We start from the raw sequence: 23313 nt of genomic DNA on the forward strand, positions 1-23313 counted from the left end.
TAAGAGGCGCCGCCCGCCGCCCAGCGCCGCCCCGCCATGCCGCTGCCCGCCCTGCTCTGTCTTTGCGCGGCCGCCGCTGCCGCCTCCGCCTCCCTCCCCAGTCGCGGCGACTACCGCCTGGCCGGCCTCTTCCAGATACACGGCCCGGCGCCGCGGGCCGCCGCCCGACCGCTGGTGGACGGCTGCGACGAGTGAGTTCCCCCCTCACCCCGCGTTCCCCTCCCCAAAAAACCCCGCGGTTCCTCCTCCCTGCAAACCGCCTTTGCGTTCGCACAGCGCTGCCACCTTCAAGAGCCACGGCTACTGCCTGTCCCAGGCCATGCGCTTCGCCGTGGAGGAGATAAACAACTCCAGCACCCTCCTCCCCAACGTCACCTTGGGCTACGACATCCACGACACCTGCTCGGAGCCCGCCAGCCTCCACGCCACACTGCGTGCCCTTGCACGGAAAGGCAAGAAGGAGGTCGAGGTGCTCCCCAACTTCGGCCGCTACGAGCCCGAGGTGGTGGCCGTCATCGGGCCTGACAGCACCCAGCTCGCCCTCACCACAGCGGCCATCCTTGGCGTCTTCCTCATGCCCGAGGTAAGTGCAGCTCCTCTGGCAGAGGAAGAAAAGGGACCCCCAGGAGTAATGGTTTGAGGGAGGATGGGCTTGGAGCCGGGGAGATGGGCAGGGCTGGAATCGCAGCCCCCCAACGCATGTGTTGGCAGGGTCTCTTCCCAGGCACTGTCAGCTGGCAGGCTGGAATCATGGCTGGCTTGCTGTCCTTCAGAGGTTTCTCTCACAGCAGCATGTTTGGCTCCAGGTCCACTGCCTGGCCAGCCCCAAGTCTCTTCAGGAGACGGGCTGCCTGTGCAGTTAGCTCTTAGGGTGCCGCTGCCTAGGGGAGCGCAACCCCCCTTCTCCGGCCTCCCTTTACAGATTAGCTACGAAGCCTCCTTGGAGATGCTGAGCCTGAAGCGGTTCTACCCCTCGTTCCTGCGTACCATTCCCAGTGACAGGCAGCAAGTGAAGGCCATCTTCCTGCTGCTGCGGCAGTTTGGCTGGAGTTGGGTTGCGCTGCTGGGCAGCGACAACGCCTACGGCAGGGACGGCCTGGATGCCCTCTACAAGCTGCTGACCGCAAGCGACATGTGTGTTGCCTACCGAGGCATCATCCCCGTCAACAAGGACACCAGCAGCCCGGAGCTCCACAACCTGGTCAGAGTCCTCACAGATGCCAGGGTCAACGTCACCGTCGTCTTCTCCAACAGACGAAGTGCCCACCCTTTCTTTGAGGTGGTGGTCCAGAGGAACGTCACAGGCATGGTGTGGGTGGGCTCCGAAGACTGGTCTTTAGCCCAAACGATCTGGCAGGTGCCTGGCATCCAGAATATCGGCTCGGTGATTGGGATGTCGGTTGAGAAGACAGATTCCACAATGCTGGGACGCTTTGAATCTTGGAGGAGGGCAGAGGAAGGCCCTGCGGCTGAATGTGCCGGCAGCACGGAGGCAGGCGGGGGGATCAGAGGGAGCACCCAGCTGGACTGCACCCAGCGCTGCACTGGCTGCCACTTGCTCACCGCTGCCCCCAACACATATGATGCTCAAGCCTCCTTCAATGTGTACTCAGCTGTGTATGCTGTGGCCCACGGTCTCCACGAACTGCTGGGCTGTGCCTCAGGGGTGTGCACCAAAGGCACGGTCTACCCCTGGCAGGTAAGAGCAACACGAGGAAGGATCTTCCTTGTAGAAGAGGATCCATGAGGATCCTTCCTCACAGGGAAAGACATCCCCCTTGTGCTCAGGGATTTGCTGTCCCTCTGAAAGGCTCATGTCCTAGCTGAAGAGCCTTGTGGGCTTCAGCTGCCCATAACAGTCAAAGCAGCCTGGACCTAGACCCAGACCCCCCCCCCCCCCCCCCCAGATTGCTTCTGTTCCTCTACTGCCAGCTCCTTGCAGAAACCTGGAATTTCTGCAGCTGGGCATACGCTAGCTGTTTGGTGGTTGGAAAGAGGAGCCAGAGCAGAGAAGGGGCCCTCTAGCACATCTCCCTCCAGAGACAAGGCACTTCTCAGTAGGAGTCTTGTTACCAGGAAGGGCTGTTCTCTTACTCTTCTGTTTTACAGCTCCTACAAAAAGTCAAGCAAGTGAACTTCACACTGTACAAGAGCCGAATCTCTTTTGATGCCAACGGGGATATTCATAAAGGCTATGACATCATCATGTGGAACTGGAGTGGCCTGAGCTGGGCTTTTGATGTGATAGGAACTTTCCGTGTGAACCCCGACAGGCTGAGCATTGACCAGGGCAAAATTGTGTGGCACACAAAAGATCAGCAGGTACTGTTCTGCTTACTGCCGAGCCAGCTACATCCCCAACACTACCAGTTCTGGGGTATTTCCCCATAGCAGGACAAAAATGAGGGCAGATGGAGGCAGTATGGGCGGGTGATTGGTGTTCCGAGTATCAGTTTTCATCCTTCCAAAAACCAAGCAGGGCACATGAACCAAAAAGGCCCCTACTTTTACTTTTAAACGGTCTCGTTTTCCCACCACCTCTGTAAGAGCCATGAAGTGGCAAGCTCTCAGCTCCTGCCTAGGGTCTGCCCTGAAAGCTAGCTGCAAGCTGCCTGGTCCCACTCGCCTGCCTGACCCTCGCCGTGCTCCCGACAGGCTCCCACCTCGGTGTGCTCCAAGGCCTGTCAACCGGGTGAGAAGCGGCTGCAGCAGAGCCGCCACCGATGCTGCTTCAGCTGCGTGGCCTGTCCGCCAGGAACCTTCCTGAACAGATCGGGTCAGTATGCTTGGGGGGGCTGCTCCTGTCCCCTTCCTTCTCACTTGGCTCCCCTGCCCACAGCCTGCCTCCTCCTCCTCCTGTCAGCTCCTTGCTTCCATCTTGTTGTTTCCCCAGCCTCATCCCTCCCACTCTCTCTTCCTCCCTGTGGTCAGTGAAAACCTCTGAGCTGACCTGAGTGTGGTCAGTCTGACTCTCGTTTGCTTACCCATGGGTATGCAAAGCCCATGCCCCGTGCTTTCCGGGGAGTGCTGCCCACGAGTAGGCCCACGGAGTCAAACAGCCAGCAGAAACGGCGCCAGCAGAGTCCTGTCTCCCGTGGCTTGTGGGCAAGGGACGCCTGGCCAGACAGCTGTTTCCTGCACCACATCCTCCAGGAGGGAAATTCAAGCAGGTGGTTGCCTTTGTGCCCCAGATGGCACTCAGGGCTTCCGCACCATGTGGTCACCAGCAGCTGGTGTATGGAAATGTCCCCTGCTAGGGACAGGCAGCAGGAATCTCCTGTCTCGGAGCCACCAGCCACAGCGACAAACCCCTTGCTGGCAGCCGGTCGCTCGGCAGCCTTGGCCCACACTTGGGCTGAAGGGAGTGGAAACGCCAGCTCTGAGTAACAGCAGGAGTGGGGAGCCCCCAAACATGGCCAGATGGCATTACTGTTCCCCTGCCCCAGCCTGGAGAAGCAGGGGCTGCTGCTGACCCGTCCTGGCCTTCCCAGGTTACTGCTGGATGCAGAAGCCCCTTCCCACCCACAGCCCCTGAGCCTCAGCTCCTGTGGGCCTCGCGCCTCTCAACCCAAGCAATGGACTTTTGGGAAGTCCACTGAGGGGGACCTTTTGGCGGGGGCGTGTCTTTTGGGAAAAGAGCCCCCTCTGCCTCTCAAGGCTTAGAAGCACCCAAGAGGCAGGAGCAGGATGCGAGGAGCATGCAGCTCTCTCAGAGAGCCCAGAGGGCTGGGCACTCCACCGCGTCAGGTCTCTTACCGGGGGTCTGTGGTGTGCGAGGTGCCTGTCACCACCCGGGTTCGTGTCCTCCGCAGACCTCTACAGCTGCCAGTCCTGCGGGGTAGATGAGTGGGCCCCGGCGGGGAGCGAAGCTTGCTTCAATCGCACGGTCGAATTTCTGTCCTGGTCCGAGCCCATCTCCTGGGCACTGCTGACCCTCACCGTCCTCCTCATGCTGCTCATGGCAGGCCTGGCTGTCCTCTTCGCCCTGAACGCTTCCACACCGGTGGTCAAGTCTGCGGGCGGGAAGATGTGCTTCCTCATGCTGGGCGCTCTGGCCTGTGCCTGCGGCAGCCTCTTCTGCTACTTCGGGGAGCCCACCTGGCACACGTGCCTGCTGCGGCTCCCCCTCTTTGCCATCAGCTTCACAGTCTTCCTCTCGTGCGTGGCAACGCGCTCCTTCCAGATCATCTGCATCTTCAAGCTGAACGCGCGCTGGCCGGCCCTCTACGAGGCCTGGCTGCGGCGCAGGGGGCCGGTGCTCTTCGTTGCCGGCAGCACAGCGGCTCAGGCGGTGCTGTGCCTGGCTGCGGAGGCCGCCAGCCCCTCGGTGCCACGCAGGGACTACAGCTCATCGGCCGAGCGGGTGGTGCTGGAGTGCGCCGCGAGCACGGCGGCGGGCAGGACCGCCGCCATCGCCTACGGCGTGCTGCTCAGCGCCTGTTGCTTCGCCCTCAGCTACGCGGGCAAGGACCTGCCCGCCAGCTACAACGAGGCCAAGTGCCTCACCTGCAGCCTGCTCCTGCACCTCACCGGCTCCGCCGCCGTCGTCTGCACGCAGGGCGCTTTCCGCGGCCGGGAGGAGGCGGCGGTGCTGGTGCTGGGTGGCCTCTGCACGCTGGGCGCGCTGCTGGGCGGCTACTTCGTCCCGAAGGCCTTCATCATCCTCCTGCGGCCGCGCCTCAACACGCCCGAGCACTTCCAGATGGCGATCCAGCTCTACACGCAGCGCCTGGCCGCCGCCTGAGCCCCGTCCCGTCCCGTCCCGCAGCCGCCCGCCCGCCGGTCCCCGCAGGCGGCGGCTGCGCGTCACATCCGGCGCGCCCCCGCGTCACGTCCGGCGCGCTGCCGGGATGGCGGCGGAGCCCGGGACCCGGTAGCGGCGCGGCCATGGCGGCGGCGGCGGCCCACAGCGTCCGCGTCCTGCGGGAGCTGAACCGGCAGCGGGCCGCGGGGCAGTTCTGCGACGCGACGCTGGGCGTGGGCGGGCGGGAGTTCCGCGCCCACTGGCCGGTGCTGGCCAGCTGCTCCCGCTTCTTCCGCGCCCGCGGGCCCGGCGGGCCGGTGGCGCTGCCCGAGGGCCTCGCCGACACCTTCCAGCTCCTCCTCGACTTCTTCTACACCGGCCGCTTGGCGCTCACCGCTCACAACCGCGCCCGCCTCCTGGCCGCCGCCGAGCAGCTCGGCGTGCCCGACGCCGTGGCGCTCTGCCGCGCCTTCCGCCCCGCCGCGCCCCGCCGCCGGCCCCGTCGCCCCCCTCGCGACGCGGCCGTGGCGGCGGCGGAGCAGCCCGGCGGGCAGGCGGTGCGTACCGGGGCCGGGAGAGCCGGGTGGGGGCGGGGGGGTGGAAAGGGGGAGCGGGGAGGGAGGCGCGGTGACGGCCGCCTCTTCCCTCGCAGGCCACCCCCCCGGGCCCGGAGGCGGCGGCAGCGGGCGACGGCGGGCGGGGGGGCAGCGGCGCCGAGGCCCCTCCCGAGAAAAAGGCTCTGCGGAGCAGAAAGAGCCCACCCCCGGGGAAGGCGCCCGGCGGCGCGGGGAGCAGGAAGGGCACGGCGGCGCCGGCCGAGTGCCCCACCTGCCGTAAAACCTTCCTCAGCAAATATTACCTTAAAGTGCACAACAGGTAAACAGGCTCTGGCTTCTCCTTCCCCGGCCGTTCTGCGCGCAGGGACCGTCCCCAGCACCCCGGGGGGCTCCTACACGGTGGGTGGGTGTTCGGCCCTGCCTCATGCCGGCTGCTCTCCACGCCTCAGCATCTCCCGGCATGGAGCAGCAGGCCCCCTCTGCCCCCCGGGGAGGGGTTGCTCTGAGCTGGGGGGTGGTGGTGGGGTTTATACATCTCTAAAACGCTTTCAAGAGCTGGAACGACTGTTCCGGGCTCTCAGGGGTTGGAGCAGCCTGGCTCAAAAAGGCAGCGCTGAGGGGCTCCTTTGGGGGATGCGCTGGGATGGTGGCAAATTGTCCTGGGCTTTCAAAATCGGCACTGGCTGCGGGGGGGGGGGACGTGCCTGGGTTGGGGGGAGCGCACAGGTGTGGCCGGGCACTGTGAGGAGAGCTGCGGGGCTGATAACTGAGGGCGAAGCGGGCGCCTGCAGGGAGGGCACTGGCTCGTCTGCAAGGGGCGAGCTGCAGCCCTGTGAAACTGAGGCACCGGCAGCTCCACTGCTCTCCGACAGGATCAGCAGAGGTGGGGGAAAAGGCGGGTTTTGGGCGATGGTGAATACTGGCGCTGAGGGACGTAAAAGCTGCCAGGTCCTGCCTTCTCCCTTCCCAGTCCCTTGCCAGTGCCCTTGCCAGGCCTGTTCGTGTGTCTCTGCTGTTGGACTGGCAGTGACGGATGCTCTCCATTTGTATTCTCCCTAGGAAACACACTGGAGAAAAGCCATTTGAATGTTCCAAATGTGGCAAATGTTATTTTAGAAAAGAGAATCTCTTGGAACACGAAGCCAGAAATTGCATGAACCGATCTGAGCAGGTATGCCCGGGAGGCTGTCGCTGGCAGCCTGGAAAGCGGGTGCTGCTTTTCCAGCCAAAGGCCACGTCGCACTCAGCTACTGAACAAAAACCCCTCGTCACTGCTGCACGGCACGTGTACCACAGGCAGGGCCCCCCCCAAGCCTGCTGCTGCTGAGGACGGCAGCAGCTTTTGGTTGATTTGCCAGACAACTCACATTTTGTCTGCGTTTTCAAGCACCTGAGGGTACTCTTTGTACTGTAAAAGACCCAGATCGCTGCGGGTGGGGGTTAAACATCGTTCCCAGGTCCTGGCGCCGGAGCCACAGGGTCACATCGAACTCTTGGTTCTGCGGAAGCTGATGCCTCCCCCATCTCTTGTAGGTTTTCACGTGTTCGGTCTGCCAGGAGGTGTTCAAGAGGCGAATGGAGCTGCGGCTGCACATGGTGTCGCACACGGGGGAGATGCCATACAAGGTCAGCCGTGCCGCCCTTCGGCGTCCCCACAGCCGGCTGCTGGGCTCTTGCACAAAGGAAGAGGGGGCGAGCCTTTCTCTTTCGGGGCAGCCTGGCCGGGGAGCCGAGCGCACCAGCTCCCTTCCCCGGCCTGCAGCAGCCCGCTGAGGGTCATTCCCATCTCTGAGCTGGAGCTTGCTGCAGGGAGGCACCAAGGCCAGGCGCTTTCTGCGGCCTTACCAGGGATTCGTGTTCCCCGCCAGCATGGCGCTCCCCTCCCCGTTGCGCCGGCGTGCTGCCGGTCCTCTCCTCGCCCCAAAATCGCCATCTGGGGGGCGGCTGGAAGCTGACCCTCCTCTCCTGTCTTCCAGTGCTCCTCCTGCGCCCAGCAGTTCATGCAGAAGAAGGACCTGCAGAGCCACATGATAAAGCTGCACGGCGCGCCGAAGCCCCACGCGGTAAGGGGGGTGGGCAGGCGGTGGTGGGCTTTTGGGAGGGGATCATCCCGCGCTCAGGCCTGGCCTAGAGAGTGGTGCCCATCGTCCTGCCTGGCTCCGCTTAGCAAGGCGGGGAGCCGCAGGAAGTGGTTTTTTGGGGTGCAGGAGCAGCCCTCGTCGTTTTGGCTGGTGGACCCAAGTACCGACCAGCATTTCGCCTTGGTCAGCGTCAGGTGGAGGGACAGGCGGTGAGCGGGTCTCCTGCGGGCGTACGCTGCAAACCGCGCCCGGGCGAGCTGCCTAACCCCGCGCTCTCCTGTGGCCTTGCAGTGCTCGACCTGCTCCAAGTGCTTTCTGTCTCGGACAGAGCTGCGCCTGCACGAGGCCTTCAAGCACCGGGGAGAGAAGCTGTTTGTCTGCGAGGAGTGCGGGCACAGGGCCTCGAGTCGCAATGGCCTGCAGATGCACATCAAGGCCAAGCACAGGTATGATGCGACTCACGTCCTCCCCCCATGTCACCCTGGCTCTCCTGGCTGCGCTTCCTCCCCCGAGGGCCTGGCTGGGTGGTGCTGGGGAGAGGAGCTGCCTGGAGGGCGGCCAGCACCCCCTTCCTGAGGTGCTGGGCTGAAACTTCTGCCAGAAATCTGGTGAGGGAGCCAAGCAGCATTCTGCTTTTCTCTCTTCCAGAGGAAGTGCAGGCTGGTGGCACTTCTCTGAGCGTACCACTGTAGCAACACAGGCGATGACTGAAGCTCATCAGCCCGGCTAATTTGTATTCTTGAAGTGGCGAGTGTGCGCCAGTGGCTGTTCTTCACCCTCATCCTTAGCGTTCTGTTTCCTGGGCTGGTTATAATGCCCAAGGGGTGGGAGGCTCCAGCTCGGGATCCTGTGGCTGCAGAATAGCATTTGTGGGCCTCCCGAATACTTCAGTTTGAGAGGGGTTGAAGTAGGATGTAATTAGAAGAACTTTGGGTGAGGAGCAGCAGCTAACCGGAGGGGCTGAAGCTGGCAAAGGCGGAGATGAAGGTAACGCTTCCCCTGCCTGCAGGAACGAGCGGCCCTACGTTTGCGAGTTCTGCCACCACGCCTTCACACAGAAAGCCAACCTCAACATGCACCTGCGCACGCACACCGGCGAGAAGCCCTTCCAGTGCCACCTCTGCGGCAAGACCTTCAGGACGCAAGGTACCCCCGGGCGCGCGGCGGGGGCTGGTAGCGCCGTGCTCCGGGACCTCCAGCAAGCAGCCGTGCTGCGAAACCCGCCTTCTGCCCGCTTCCCCCTCTTGGGAGCGGGTGTTAACGCTGAGGAAGGCATGGTCCTGTTCTCTCCATTACCCTCGCGGCACAAAAGAGGAAGAAATGGAGGAGTTTCCCCCAGTAACGGTTAGCTGGGCAGGCTGCTCCTTGTGCTGAGCCTTCCTGACCAGCCCGGCACAGACCGAAGCGCCGCGCGTGTGCGGTCTCCGCTGCGGCGTGGCCCGTACCGGAGCCCTGGGACGGGCGGCACGTGGCGCCGCTGACCCGCGGCTCTCTCCCTCCGGGACCGGCAGCGAGCCTGGACAAGCACAACCGGACCCACACCGGGGAGCGTCCCTTCAGCTGCGAGTTCTGCGACCAGCGCTTCACGGAGAAGGGGCCCCTGCTGAGGCACATCGCCAGCCGGCACCAGGAGGGGCGGCCCCACTTCTGCCAGATCTGCGGGAAAACATTCAAAGGTAACGGCCAGGGCCTCGGGCTTTCGCATGGCTCGTGAGAAGCTGCCCTCCTTTCCGAGGTGCCGGTGGGCGCCGCTGCCAATGGGCTCTCGCTTCCCTTCTCAGCTGTTGAACAGTTGCGCGTCCACGTCCGCCGGCACAAGGGCGTGAGGAAATTCGAGTGCACCGAGTGCGGCTACAAGTTCACGCGGCAGGTGAGGCATTCCTCGACCCCAGCCCGCCGTGCCCGGGGAGCCGGCCCTCACCCGGCCCCTCGTCCTGCCCCCTCGTCCTGCCCCTTCCTTTCGCAGGCTCACTTGAGGCGCCACATGGAGATTCACGACCGGGTGGAGAACTACAACCCCCGGCAGCGGAAGCTGCGGAACCTGATCATCGAGGACGAGAAGGCCGTGGTGGTGGCACTGCAGCCGCCCCCTGAGCTGGAGGTGGGCTCAGCCGAGGTGATCGTGGAGTCCCTGTCCCGTGGCTCCCTGCCCGAGGAGATCCCCGTGCAGAGACTCTGCTCAAATGAGAACTTCTCTACGGCGGATGTGATTGAGCAGTCACTAATTATAACGACGACCATTCCCGGAGACTGTGAAACGTAGCATGACCGCCTGCCTGCCTCCTCCCTACCAAAACACAATAAAGTGTTGGGCTGGAGCCACACTCTGCCACGCCTGTTCCTTTCTTTTGAACTGTGCCCCTTCCCCTCCTTCCCCACCAACCTCCCACCCCAGGCTGCAGGGAAATGAAGGTACAATGAGGTTATAATCGTGTCTGAAATGAAGAAACAGGAAGCTGCTCAGACTGGCTACTTAAATAAATGTACATGTCTCAAATGAGGTGGGATGTGACTCCTTGTGTGTAATACTGTGAATTACTTTTTAACGAGCTCTGGTTTTCGGATGGAGGGACGGCTGTTGCTGGCCTCCCCTTTCCTCCAGGGCTCTTGCTGGCAGTTCTGCATTTGCATCCAAAAGCTCTCAATTAAAGCTCACCTTCCCAGAGAGTTCTGCTCTGACCCTTTTCTTAAAGGCTTGCCAAAAGGATTGTCTCCTGCTAAAGTTTGTGCCTTATTTCTACTTTGTTTCGTCAAGCTTCCATTAATTGCTGTTTCTTTACCACATTAAAGGTGGGACTTCTCACCACTGAGATAATTCAGCTGTTACTTAACTTGAAATACATTATCTCAAGGAGCTGGACAATGCTCTGAGCTCCTGTTTGTAAGTGTGGAGATTTATATCTGTCTGAAATAACACAATCTGAGGTTGCCGTGACATTGAGAACCCTTTCCCAAGTATTCCCAGGGTGGGGAAAGTGTGCCCACATGCCCCGAAAATCGCAGCCCTGCTCTCTCCCCTTTCCCTCTTTTACTCACTGAGAAGGCAGAAAGTCTCTGGTTTAAGTGCACCTCGGGCCTAGAATGAGAAACTTCACAGTAAAAACTCACTCCAGTAATCTTCCCCTCAAAGACGAGATTTCTGTAACATATTTTATTTAACTTGACTGCTGCAAGTAAATTTAAAAACAAACTAGGAGAATAAAAATACATTATCTGTAAATGTAAAATGCCTTTGTTTCAAAGGACGGTATTTAAACTGTACTCAGAGATTTGGACACAATGAATTTTACAAAAAATAAATACAGATCCGTAACTGTTCAGCGGTTGGGGAGTTTGGGGGTGGCAGATCCAGCAGCGAGCACTACAGTCTGAGACGGGGTGTGTGTACTATTTATAGGTCAGCAGAAATACTTCAGTCTGCAACGCGAGTTCAGCTGCGCGGCGCGCGCCGGCTCTCCCCGGGGCATGGGCTGCTTTGGCCTCGCGGGTCGGCACAGCGGGATGCGGCTGTTACTCCCAGGAACAAAAGAGCCACCCCAAATCACGGGCCCCCGCGCATTCCCCCCCCTCCCCCCCGGCTCCTCCGCCCAAGGGGGGCCCCACCGCACCCCAGCAGCGCCAGGGAGGGTTTTAAACCGAGTTGCTGCCGCGGCTGGGCAGGGCCCCTCCGCAATCCCGCACGCGGCAGGTTCAAGGCACTGTCAGTTTCAGACTTGGAGAACAGCCCAGATCTTGTGAAGGGCTTTCCCAAGTTCACAGCTGAGGAGCAAGGCATAAAACAGCATTCAAGGCAAACCAGATATTTTTAAAGCTGTGAAGAGCTGATGTGGAGATGGGGCTCCAACACTACTCAATCCAAGGGCAAGCCAGGAGGCCTGCAGTCAAGTAGACAGGCTTCCCATCTCTGAATTAAGTTGAAATGCAAATTTTGTTTCCTATTGGTTAAAAACGAAAGATGGAAAAAGCGAACACATCCAGCCAACGCTTCAGCCGTTACCATGCTTTACAGTTTTCCCAAAGGTGCAACGCTCGTTTTTGGGCGAGCTGTACCAGTTTTAGCCATTTGCTTGTTCAAGAAATGTTCCGCGAGTAAACTGCACACAGCTCCTCTTCAGCTAAGGTAGATAGAGGAAATACAGCCCAAGCTAGCTAGGTCACTCGGGCGAGTATGAAGGCAAATCTTACACAGGCAAAAAAACCCAGCAAACCCCAAACAAAAAGAAGAAAAAAAAAAACCCTAAAATAACTACCTCTCAATCTGCAACACTCCGGCTAACTCCTACAACCTTTGCCAAAACACCTCAGCAGCATTTTCCAATTGCCCAAATCCCAAGAGCTCCTGCAACCAGAGGCGTGACAGGCACGAGACCCCTCCGAAGGTCCGGTGGGTTCCTTCACACAAAGTGATGCATTTGAAAGCAATTCTGCATCAACGTACCTAAACACTGCCAGCAGTTCTGCAAGCATGCAGTGAATCCCTTGAGGAAGCTGCACTCACCTTTCCCAGTACTTTTTTTTCTTGTTTTTTCTAAAATAGTACAATGCCAACTTAGCTCCTTTAAAGTGGTGAAGAAACAAAAGCTTGCCCTTGCTGCATGGGGCCGATCTGCCCAACCCAGCACGCCGGCTGAGAGCTCAGCGCAGGAGAAGCGACAGCAAACAGCCCTCGCCACAAGCAGCAGTTTTTGCTGTGTAGTTCAGCCCTGCTACCAAGGAGCCCGGTGCCAGCGGGAGGGAGAACGGCTCCTCCCCGCGAGGGCAGCAGCAGCCAGCCCCAGGAATCGCTCCTCGGGCCAGCCAAGGGCTGCTGGCTTCTCCCCTCCCCTAAAGGAGGATGCCGCAGGGGTGGTCAGAAACAAAAACAGTCTAGCTGTGCGAATGCAGTTAAAAGATGAAAGGTGTTTCTTCTTAGAAGGAAAAACTTCCTCTGCTAGGAAGGGCTGGAAAACACCTACAGAAGTTTAAATGCTGCAACTTAAAAAAAGCCCCAGCAAAATACAGGCAGAGCTGAAGTTAGACAAAGCGAGATCCCTGCTACGGGACGTCTGTTCCTTCTGAAGGCATGAACGGGAGCCAAGGACCATGGCGACAGGGCAGGAAGGGCCACGTTCTCATGTTCACCTCTCACCACTAACAGACCTCCAGCCCTCGTGGGAAGGCCTCTCCCCCCTCTAACCATGCAGAGGAAGACGTGTGCAGGAGGTCCGTCTTCCTCCGAGGCACAGAACAGAGGTGGGGGTCCAGACCACCGTCCCACCAGACAGAGCCCTCCCAAAAAAGAAAGCAAAGAAAGGAGTTTGGAGGCAAACGAGGTGTTACGGGGTGAAGGAGCTCCCGGTGAAAGGCTGTAAGCTGTGGTGCGGTGGTGACGTTCGACGCGCCTGCTCTCCTCAGAGTTCGGGTCCCCCCTGGGGGCCGCGCGCCGCCTCCTCCCGCGCCCGAGAAGGGCCGAGGTAGGCCGCAGCGAGGCCTCGCTGTTTGCCGGCCACGGCTCCGCAGCAGCACGTCAAGCTTTCAGAGTTTTCACTCCCTCTATGATCAGTACATTTTTTTTTTCCAAGCACCCGTTTGCCTCTGTCTTCTCTCAAAGCAACACTGGTTCTGGATAACGAACTCGCCTCGAGCCGGGGGATAACGCCTTCCCCCGCTAACGAAGCTCGTTGAGGTTCTGGTTGTGAAGGTTTTGCTGCTGCCTGTTCAAGTTGATGGTGTTGTCGAGCGTGATGCTGTCATCCTCCTGCGTGGTTTCTGGCATAAACTGCCGGAATATGCTGACGCTGCCATGCCAGAAGATGGGCTCGGGGAGTCGGCCCACCACGCTCCACGTTCGTGTCTCGGGGTCGTAGGCTTCCAGGACGTCCGAGAGTTCAAACGTGTTATCGTAGCCACCGGAGACGTAGAGCTTCCCGCCGAGCACAGCCACGCTCCCCCCAACATGCACCTACAATTTAAAAATAAATAAACACAACGGTGAGAAAGGAGGGTTTGGCCCAACTAGGCGGATGATAAAGGTGTCGGGCACTGTCCTGCAACTGCTCGCCCTGACAGGGCTCAGCACCCACCAGCTGCTGACCCGGGCTCTGAGCCAGCGCTGCCCCACCACCGGGGGAGATGGAGCTTTAGGGCTTCGCTCAGCTCCCATGTGCTGGGCTGAGCACCCGGCTACACCAGCACAGTCCAGGAGATTTCCTTCCAGGTGACTGTGATAGGCTGAAATGCACTCCATGTGCAAAGGTTTATAATCTAAAGAGCACCTTGTTTTCCAAAGGTAAATTAAGCCAATTTTTAAGACTGATATAAGCATCCAGTAGGTTGGTAAGCGTCCTACCTGAAGCATGGCAGGGATTTTATCCCATTCATTCTTTGCTGGATTGTAAACATCCACTTCAGCTGAGTCGTCTCTGTGGGAGATAACACAAAATTACTCCTCTGCATTCTAAAAACCTTCTGCCTTCTGAAGCCCCAGTTCAACAGCCTGAAATGCCACCGTGAGCACTTCTGCTCCAGTCCCGCTACACAGATCGGAGACCAAAGGGTTCCTGTATGACGGCGCAGGTCTCAATGCAGCCCCCAGCCCAGGCTTCTCCTGCACCAGCAGTGATGTTCAACCCCAGAAAACGCCTGGACGTCTCTGCTGGCCCCTACCCACGGAGCAGGCTGGCACAGACATCGTGCAGGAGCGTCTCGTTCTCAGTGCCAGTGACCTACTCCCAAAGGGCCCAAACGCCCCTTCCGAGCTTCTCGACAGGCAAAGCAATGCGCTTTATTCTTTCTGGTGTACACCGAGTTTTGGGATGCTACCTAGGCAGACGAGGTGACTGGAGACAGAGCGAGCCAACAGCATGCGCTGTTTTCCACCTCCCTAAGTCGGTCGCTCCACCCGAGGCAGCGGGGTGAGCTGCTCCAGACTGGGAGTCCAGCGTGCAGCTACACCACTGCTGGAGTGGAAATCGCTGCGCAAGCCCGAGCGCTTTCTTCAATCCAGTCTTTTTTTTTTTTAACGTCTGCACCTTGGTAGGTGTGTTCACAGACTAACTTTCTGCAAGCCTGCATTTCACAGACCAATCTGGCTTTGGTGCCAAGTGCTTCAGGGTCTGGAAGAAAAATTACTGATGTCCTGGCGAAGCTTAAACCTCCATTCACTTCAAAGTAATGGCATCCCTATTGCTTGAGGTTTTCGCTGACGCCAAATTTAGATGGGCTGGAGGACTGTGAGAGAAGAGCTGGTGGGCGCAGCGTAACCCCCCAAGGCTTCTGTCACCCGCTCTGCTCGCGAGACGGCAGGCGAGGGGTGGCTGCGAGGCAGGAACACGCAGAGGACATGGTCGGGGCAGCCAGAGAAGTTCTGTCGGTCACTCTGAGCCACCCCTGTTACAGACAGACCCAGAGGGCTGCAAGGAATGTTTTATTGTCTTTGGATCTATACCATGACATCACACATTGCCATGCATTGTGCGGGTGACAAGCTGTTGCTGTTGATTGCTGACATGAATCTGAGCAGGCGAGGGAGCGCAAATAAACACGCAGCTACAACAGCAGGTGTGTTTAGCAAACCACTACCTCAGGAATCTGTCTGCCAAACCTGAGGTGAAGCCGAGGTGCGTGCCACAGGACTTGCTGGCTACACTGAATAATGTTCCTAAGGTACCCAATATGGTACACACCAGAAAACCAGTTTCTTTGGTTTGAGTTACCCTTGTGATGTACCTGGAACTAAACTGATTTTCGCCTGAATGAAATATCTTCAATGGGAGCACATGTAAGCCCCGTGGAGCTGCACTAAGACCAACCTGTCTTACTCAGAACCAAGAGCTGATACCTGCCTTGGGTCCCAGCGCTGGGGAGCTAAATGCTTTTGCCAAGCCATCTGTACCTGGATGAAGTGCTGCTGTTCACAGTGCTTCCCGTAACTAATGGCAGCAGGAGAGACAAATACTTCCAAGGAAGAAGCCGAAAACCCCAATGGACTGGAAGGGAAATGAGGGGCAAAGCTCTCACCACGCAGTTCCAGGCTCTGGTGACAGTCAGCCCAGGACCTCCTCCCCCATCTTGGGGTTAGCTCAAGAAGGATGCAGCTGAAGAGCTAAGCCTCGCTGCTGTGCCATATTTATAGTTCTAAAACTAGTCCCACTAGAGGGTATCGTCAGTCGGAGGCTTTAGGCTGAGCTATTTAAAACTAACCAAAAAATGAGTTTGTGACTTTTATTCATAACCTATTCCTCTGTCCTTCAAAGATTATTTTACAGCTTTATATAGAGCAGCAGCCCACATGCAGCTCATGAAACAAAGGGAGAAAAACCTGACCCCAATAACCTCATTAACTCCCGCAAGTTGCATAAGTGATCAGAAATCCTGAAGTGTCAATCATCAGTACTTCAAAATGGAAAAAGGAAAACCTATAGAATCAGCTTGTGACCAGAAGCTGATATAGCTAGAACACTCCTGCCAGTATTTACTGAAAACCAAGTGACTCAAACTGCTACCTGCAAATAACTGCCAGGAACCAAGACACTCAAACGAACCCAAATGAATCAAATAAAAGGTCCTGGGTCAAAGTTGCTGCTTTATGCAAAGCCAAGAGGAGATTAAAAAAAGAAGAGCGTCTGGAGGCCATCACAGAAGTCTAAGTTTGCTCCAAGTCAACACAAGACAAAATGCTTCAGCGCTAGCATGCCTTTCAGTTTATTTTTAATTAAGTGGATAACCAAAGTATTTGCGCCACCAGGACAGCTTCAGATGGGTAATTAAGTCCCAGTTTGGAAAGGCGCTTAAAAATAGTGACCAATCATTTCATCTTCAGTCCTCTTATCTCCGCTGAGATGGAAGATGTTCCCTCCTGCACTACGGTTTAACGTTTTCTTGGAGCTTACTTGCTTATTTATAGCAACAAGGGGCGTTGAACCAGAAGCCAAGAAAACTGAGAAGCCTATTTCCAAGCAGCGCTGCTGCCTTCAGCCAGATTTATACCTGGCTATTCCTCAGCCCTTGGATTTAGACTCAGACATTTTTACAGAATTTTAAGTATAGTTCTTTGAGGTCTACTTATACCAGAAGTAAAGGAAATAGGCGTGGTGGTTTACAGACCCAGTCGCACCATCAGAAGAAGCATTGCTGTGCTTTCCCAAGGCAGCATGTGCCTACAACCACCCCAAAACCCTCATGCCTTCCCCGGGAAACCCTGGGCTTGCCCCGTGGGGAGGGAGCTCCCGCTACTCACCTGATGAAGTACATGAGGCCGTTGAGAGTGACGGTCTTTGGGGCGAAGGACCAGGGAGGCAGGTGGCCGCAGTTGACCAGGGACCAGAGGTCGCTGTCGGGGTCGTAGCACTGCATGACCATGGACTCCTTGCCAGCCAGAGAGCCTATGGCAAACAGCTTGCCGCGGCACGAGGTGGTGGAGCAGTTGTCCATGGGGTAGAGCATGGGCTGCAGGGCCTCCCAGCCGTCCACTGAGTGGTCGTAGCGCTCCGTGCTGTCGGAGGCGATCACGTACAGCAGCCCGTCCAGGACCGTGGAGCTGTGGTATTCTCTGGCTTTCAGCATGGGAGACACCTCCGTCCACTCGTTCACGCTGGAATTGTACCGCCAGACACAGTCGTACAGCCTCGAGCCGTCCGATCCCCCTGCAGCACAGCACGCCACGTTTCAGAGGGTGGTTTCGCAAAGGGACATACTACAGGGCAATGGAGGAGAGGGCTTGGCTCGGGCTGGGATTGTTACATCTTCCAGCTACACCTTCTTAATACCCACATGCACTTTTCTGCTTCCCAGGGCTGTACATTCTGAAAATATTTCAGTACTGTGGGACCACAGCAGTGTGCGCTGTGAGGATTTTAACCAAAGTTTTACCCTGTTTCTTTCCCAGCAAGCCAGGAAGGATTTCTCCCATGTCATTCCCAGCCCGTACCCAGCCACAGATCAAAACAAGTCTCCCAGGTTTGACTACCTCCATCCTTCCAAATAACTATTTTCTTGCCCATTTTGCAACCCCCACTCCATCGCTATCCAGAAGCTGCTGTCATGTAGCAGAGACTAACACCAGCGCCCAGCTGCCACGGCAGCGTTACACCCGGCAGCACAGAAACCTTCCAACCCACCCGGCTGCCCGTGCTACGACGCTGACACTGTGCAGGACGACCCAAGATCCCTGCCAGCAGCGGCCTTGCTGAAGCACGGGGCTCCCAGCAGTATCAGCACCCCCAGACCCGCCTGGGATTGCTCTGGAAAGCTCCCACGGGATGCAAGGACATCCGTACAAATGAGCTGTGTGGAGCCCATCACTTGTACAACTCTGCACTTAAAGCAGAGACTTGCTTTCTGCTTGTGACTAGAGACAGAGAGTTTTCTGTTTACCTGCATTTTGACCTGCCCTTCAAATCTCTGTCAGCCCGTCCTGCACACCCGGAACAAGCTGTTCCGTAGCGCCTGGTTTCCCAGGCCTTGGTTTGTTAGGGCCACTGCAGGGCTGTCTCTCGAGCTATGGGGATCTGGTTCAAAGGAGGCATCTACATACAGATTAACAGCCAAATTTACACATCTGTGTCACCTTGACAGAAGTAATTATAGCCCCAGCGGACTGTGAGGAGGCAGGATTCGTGCTGAGGAAGGTGCTGTGACTCAGAGGCGCTGGCTGGCTGAGGAACCTGGGGCTTTCTGACATGCATCTGCCTCGAGCACGCTCTTGGCTTGTGATTCATGGGGCTCCAAACACAAACACCTTTTTCGCAGCCAGAAATTCAAAACCCTCCCAAGCCACTCCTGTCCTGCAGAGCGAGCGGTTAGAAAGTTCTACCAGCGCAAGATCTGTGACTTCTGCCCAGGCGTGTTAGTCATGACAAAACACCTCCTGGACTGAGACCAGCTGCTAAATCCAGCACTGACTCCAGGAGTCCCCATGCCTGCCTTCGGGCTGCAGTCGTGCTGAGCCCGAGCAGGGTTTCAAACCCTGCTACCCCGAGGAAAGCTAAGCCTCGCTGCTAGAGCCCACGGATTCTCAACACTGCTGCTTCCGTGCCCCGCGCGCCTTACCAGTGACATAGATGTCGTTGCCCAGCGCGGCGACGCTGTAGCCCCCACCCAGGTGCTCGGGGAACTCAGCCAGGTAGCGCCAGTGGCCGGTGCGCGGGTTGTAGCAGTCAACGGTGACGAGCTCGTCGCAGTCGCGGTCGCAGCCACCGACGAGGACGAGGATCTCAGCCAGGCCGGTGGAGGGCCGGGGCCGCATGCGGGCGCAGGGCCCCCGGTCGTGGCGGTCGAGGCGGGCGGCCTGGAAGTCGCGGGCCTCGCGCAGCAGGCGCAGGCAGGGCGGGCAGCGGGCCACCAGCGGCTCGCCCTCCACGTGGGCCAGCAGGTAGAAGCGGCGCACGAAGGGCAGGCGGACATGGGCCAGGAGCTGGGGCAGCAGCGGGGCGCGAGCGGCGGGGTCGGCACGCACCCAGCGCAGCGCCAGCTGGAAGGCAGCCTCCTCCTTGGGGACGCAGAGCCCGTCGTCCCGCAGGTAGGAGAGCAGGCGCGGCAACGGCAGCCGCTCCAGCTGGGCTCCCAGCTCGCCCACGTGCCGCAGGACGAAGCGGTGGGCCGCGGCCGCCAGCGCCGGGCAGGCGAAGGCCTCGGCAAAGTCCTGCATGTCCAGGGCGTTGGCGGGCTCCAGCTGGCGCGCCAGCCAGGCGCCGCAGGCCTCCTTGACGGCGGGGAACTGCAGCAGGTCGGCGGCGCGCAGCAGGCGCTCGGCGATGTCGGGGCCCAGCCCGCCCACCCGTCCGGTGTAGGCGAAGTCGAGGAGGCGTGCCAGGCACTCGGGCTCCACGCCGTGCAGCCGTACCCGCTCGGCCCGTGCCTCCCGCAGCGCCCCGCCGAACATGGCGCGGAAGTAGCCGGAGGCGGCGGCCAGGACGGCGCGGTGCGCCCCGAACTCCCGGCCGCCCGCCACCACCGTCACATCCAAGAGGCTCCGCTCCGCTCGCAGCGCGCTCAGCCCCCGCAGCAGCGACACCGCGTGCGCCGGCTCCCCTGCCGCCGCCGCCGTCCCGCCGCCCGTGCTCGCCGCCATGCCGCGCCCGCGGGAGAGCACAGGCTGTGTCACGCCCTGCCGGATCCGACCCTGAGAGCAGCTTGCAGGGCAGAGAGAGAACAAAATGCAAAAAGAAAGAGAGAAAGAGGTGGGTTAGCGCAGGGAGAAACGTCCTCTGGCCTGAGAGTGGGATAAACTAAACAGCCCTTGAAAAAACATCCTCCTTCCCCCGTCACAGGGGAGCAGCAGTTGCATAACATGCTGGCGCTGCCAACCTCCCTCCCTGCTCAGTCTAATTATATTTCTAAGGAGCCCGTGTTGAAGTTCCCCGGGATTAAGGCGGACTCAGAGGCGCCGGGCTGAGCTCTGCACACCCGCCAGCTCTGCGCCTGGGCGCCTCGTCCCTCGACGGGCTGCCCGGAAGGAGTGGCCCCCGCGCTGTTGGAGAAGCACGGCGGGGTCTTCCTCAAAAGCGAGGTGCCGGGGGGGTGCTCCCGGGAGAGAACCCCTCTGCCTGTCACCGACGACGAGGCTCGGCCGCGGAAGCCCGGAGCCCTTCTGTGTCCCGGCCGAAAGCGCGGCGGCCGCCGTCCCACCCGGCCCCGCTCCCGGGGAGATAGATACCGCAAGAGAAAACGAAATTTTTCGCTAAATTCGCGGCGTTTCCAGCCTTGTGGGATGCGGCGGAGCTGCGCGACGCGCGTAACCCTCGCCAAGGCACGCGGGGCCGCGACAGAGGGCTCTTGCCCACGGCGGGAGCCCCGGGCAGCGGGGGGCGGGTCCCCGGGGCCGGGCCGCTGCCTCGGGCTCCTCTCGGGGCCCCGCTTTGTGCCGAGCGCCGCCTCGGGGGCCCCGCCCGCGGCCGGGCCGGTCACAGCGGGCGGGGGCGGCGGCGCGCTAAACCGAGAGGTCCCCCCGGGGCCTACCGCAGCCCTGCGGCGGAGCCCGAGCCCGAGCCCGAGCCCCCCCCTCCCGGACCGTCCGCTCCACTCCCCAGTGCCCCCCGCGCCTCCCACTCCGCGCCCCGGGCTCACCTCCACGCTCCGTTCCGCTCCCCACTGCCACCGCCCCGGCCCAGCCCCGCCCTCCCGCGCATGCCCGGACTACGGCTCCCGGCAGCCCCCGCGCGGGCGGACTACGGCTCCCGGCACCCCCCAAGAGTGCGGACTACCGTTCCCGGTACCCCCCACGCGGGCGGACTACTGTTCCCGGCACCCCCTGCGCGGGCGGCCGCCCCTTCGCCGCCTCCCGCCGGTACCGAGCGGTTCGCGGGTGTCGGCGCTGCCCGGGTGCCGCCGCCGTTGCCGCCGCCTCCGCTTCCCGCGCCGGGACATGGACTCCGACTCCTGTGCCTCCCCGTTCGCCCCGGAGGTAAGCCGGGGTCCCGGGGGGAGAAGGGGGGGGGGGGGCGTCTCCCGCCGCCGCCCGGCCCGGCCCGGCCCGGCCCGGCCCGGCCGCCGGTACCTGGTACTCGGTACCCGCTCCCCGCCGCCGCCCCGCCGCGGGGCCATCTTGTACCGCCCGAGCGCCGGAGGGCCGGGGCGAGGCATGGCGGCTGCGCGCCCCGCCGTGTGTTGCCGCCGGGGGGCGGGGGGGGCCGCCTGAGGGCCTGGTACCGAGCCCGGGGGTGTGGGGCGGGAAGGGGGGCACACGGGGACGGTGGCGGCGGCGCTGCCCGGCTGCCGCCGCCGCGGGGGGTGGGGGTGGGGCGGCGCGGGGAGCGGCGGCGGGCGGGGCCCGGCTGCGGGGAGCGGCGGCGGCGCCTCCCCCCCCGGCACGGCCCGGCCCGGCCCGGCCGCCGCCGACCCCCTCCCCGTCCCCCACAGGACTTCTCCCCCGCCTCCCGGCGGCACCGGACCGTGGAAGACTTCAACAAGTTCTGCACCTTCGTCCTGGCCTACGCCGGCTACATCCCGTACCCGCAGGAGGTGAGCGGGCACCGGGCGCGGGGCACCGGGCGTGGGGCGTTTTTGTGCTGCCGGCCGTTGCGAGGGGCTTGCGCCTCCGCGCCGCGTCCCTCAGACAAAAGGGGGAACTCCGGCAGCTGGGAGGGCTTTCGGCCGCTTTTGGGGCGGGGTGAAGAGAGTCGCGGCTCCCGGAATCGCTCCCTCGGCCCTTCCGGGGCCTGGGCAGCTCCGGGCGGCGGCTCGGCCCGGCGGGAGCTCCCGCGGCAGCGCGGGGAACCGGGCGGGGAGAGCGGGGCCAGAGCTTGGGCGAGAGCGGCTGTGCGAGGCAGCGCCTCGGGGGGAAGGGTGCACCGCCTCGGCGCCGCACACGAGTCGGCTCCAAATTAAGGCTTTTATCCGCTTTTTCGACCTTTTCCAGGAAACGCCACTGAGGAACAGCCCGAGCCCTCCCAACAGCACCGGAGGCACAATTGACAGCGATAGCTGGGACCCCCGGTTCAATGACATCCCCTCTTCTGTTTCCTTGCCTGCCAAGAACAGAAAGAACTTTAGTCAGCTTAAGCGAGCAAAACCGTACGGTTCCCTGTTCCAGCGGGCAAAACCCGGCAACTTCTTGCCAGAGCGAAAGCAAATCGATAAAATCAGGAAGAAGAAAAAGCTGAAGAGGAGGGAAACAGAGGTGTCTGCAGAGGAGGACTACGAGGAGAAGCTGCTGGAGCTGGAGGCAGAGGACTCTTATGTAGAGACACCGATGAGCCCCTCATCCGAGGGCGACCCCCAGTCTGCGACCGAGCACTGCTCGGTGTGGGACTCTGACACCCCCTCCAGTGTCTCCTACCCTGCTGTGACGGCCGAGCAGACGGTGGAGATCCAGAGCGTGGGCAAACGAACGGTCATTCGGCAGGGCAAGCAGGTGGTCTTCCGGGATGAGGATGGCACCGGTGACGACGAGGACATCATGGTGGATTCGGGTAGGTGGCTTGGCTGGCGGAAGAGGAGTAGCCAGGCGGAAGCTGCGGTGCTGTTGCTGATTTGGTACTTTACTTGTAGCATAACATTGAGGTGCGCTGCCCGGGCAGAGTTAAGCAGCAGCTGGATTTTGGGAGGAAGGGGAGGGTTGGTTGGCTGCTTTTGTGATAAACTGAGTGAAAAGCTGCGACTTAATAAAAGCAGCTGGTTCTCCTCTCCTGGATTACGGCCTCTTGTACTGCCAAGCGTCTCTTCCCGTGCAAGAGATGCCTGGAAAAAGCAGCAAAGTGCTCGTCTTTGAACCCTAGGTAGTTAATACAGTGCAAAAGCAGAGTAAGTTCCTGGCATGGGTGAGGGGAATTGGCCGTTAAAAACGTAGCTTGCTGCTTCTCTTTGCAGACGACGACTCGTGGGACCTAGTCACTTGCTTCTGCATGAAGCCTTTTGCCGGGCGGCCGATGATCGAGTGTAACGAGTGCCACACCTGGATCCACCTCTCCTGCGCCAAAATCCGCAAGTCGAACGTCCCAGAGGTCTACATATGCCAGAAGTGCCGGGACTCCAAGTTTGACATTCGCCGCTCGAACCGCTCCCGGACGGGCTCGCGCAGGCGCTTTCTGGACTAGGGGCGGGAGGCGTGTGCTGGGGCGCTGCTTGGGCGGGCGGGTGAGCCGCGGGCGCCGGCCAGGGGGCCGGGGACAGCTCCCCCGAACTGCTGCTGCTCAGGCTGACGGGCTGCCCGGCTGTGACAGGGACGAGAAATCGCCAAGTCGTGGGCAGCCGGGGCTGGAAGAGGCTGGTCAAAACTGCTGCTAGATACCGATTAGCTCGAGGGACAGACTAAGCTCTCTGGGTTCGGTGGGGTTTTGTCCGGTTACAACTCTGAATTGGGTGATGTCTGGGGAATGTATAATACCTTTGCCACGTACGTTTTCTCATCATATCGGGAAACTGCAAACCTTCTCTGTGCTAGGAAACTGTGTGAAGAGGGAATCTGTGTGAAGAGTCTGAAAAGTAAATGGCCATGTGTTTTAATGTAATATTA

General features: G+C 60.3%; 4 protein-coding genes across 4 annotated transcripts; 3 read left to right on the top strand and 1 right to left on the bottom strand.

The window, feature by feature from the left end:
- Positions 1–36: 36 nt before the first annotated feature.
- Positions 37–4751, top strand: TAS1R1 (taste 1 receptor member 1). Its single transcript, XM_032993241.2, has 6 exons — positions 37–191; positions 277–583; positions 923–1699; positions 2110–2322; positions 2656–2776; positions 3813–4751. The coding sequence occupies exons 1-6, from the start codon at positions 37–39 to the stop codon at positions 4742–4744; spliced, it is 2505 nt and encodes an 834-aa protein (XP_032849132.2). The 3' UTR covers positions 4745–4751.
- Positions 4752–4792: 41 nt separating this feature from the next.
- Positions 4793–9711, top strand: ZBTB48 (zinc finger and BTB domain containing 48). The gene is made up of 10 exons (XM_042794627.1): positions 4793–5301; positions 5397–5620; positions 6361–6472; positions 6835–6927; positions 7278–7364; positions 7674–7828; positions 8392–8528; positions 8894–9058; positions 9164–9252; positions 9349–9711. The coding sequence occupies exons 1-10, from the start codon at positions 4888–4890 to the stop codon at positions 9643–9645; spliced, it is 1773 nt and encodes a 590-aa protein (XP_042650561.1). The 5' UTR covers positions 4793–4887; the 3' UTR covers positions 9646–9711.
- An 836-nt stretch (positions 9712–10547) lies between these two features.
- Positions 10548–20513, bottom strand: KLHL21 (kelch like family member 21). The gene is made up of 5 exons (XM_042794625.1): positions 20427–20513; positions 18411–19492; positions 16600–17005; positions 13711–13783; positions 10548–13323 (listed from the first exon to the last, which is right to left on the bottom strand). Exons 1-5 carry the CDS (start codon positions 20486–20488, stop codon positions 13030–13032), a joined length of 1917 nt encoding a protein of 638 aa, XP_042650559.1. The 5' UTR covers positions 20489–20513; the 3' UTR covers positions 10548–13029.
- A 79-nt stretch (positions 20514–20592) lies between these two features.
- Positions 20593–23313, top strand: PHF13 (PHD finger protein 13). Its single transcript, XM_042794628.1, has 4 exons — positions 20593–20763; positions 21219–21320; positions 21718–22270; positions 22668–23313. The coding sequence occupies exons 1-4, from the start codon at positions 20725–20727 to the stop codon at positions 22892–22894; spliced, it is 921 nt and encodes a 306-aa protein (XP_042650562.1). The 5' UTR covers positions 20593–20724; the 3' UTR covers positions 22895–23313.

The sequence above is a fragment of the Tyto alba genome, unplaced genomic scaffold, assembly GCF_018691265.1.
Source record: "Tyto alba isolate M040663 unplaced genomic scaffold, T.alba_DEE_v4.0 Super-Scaffold_20000042, whole genome shotgun sequence".
Taxonomy (NCBI): domain Eukaryota; kingdom Metazoa; phylum Chordata; class Aves; order Strigiformes; family Tytonidae; genus Tyto; species Tyto alba.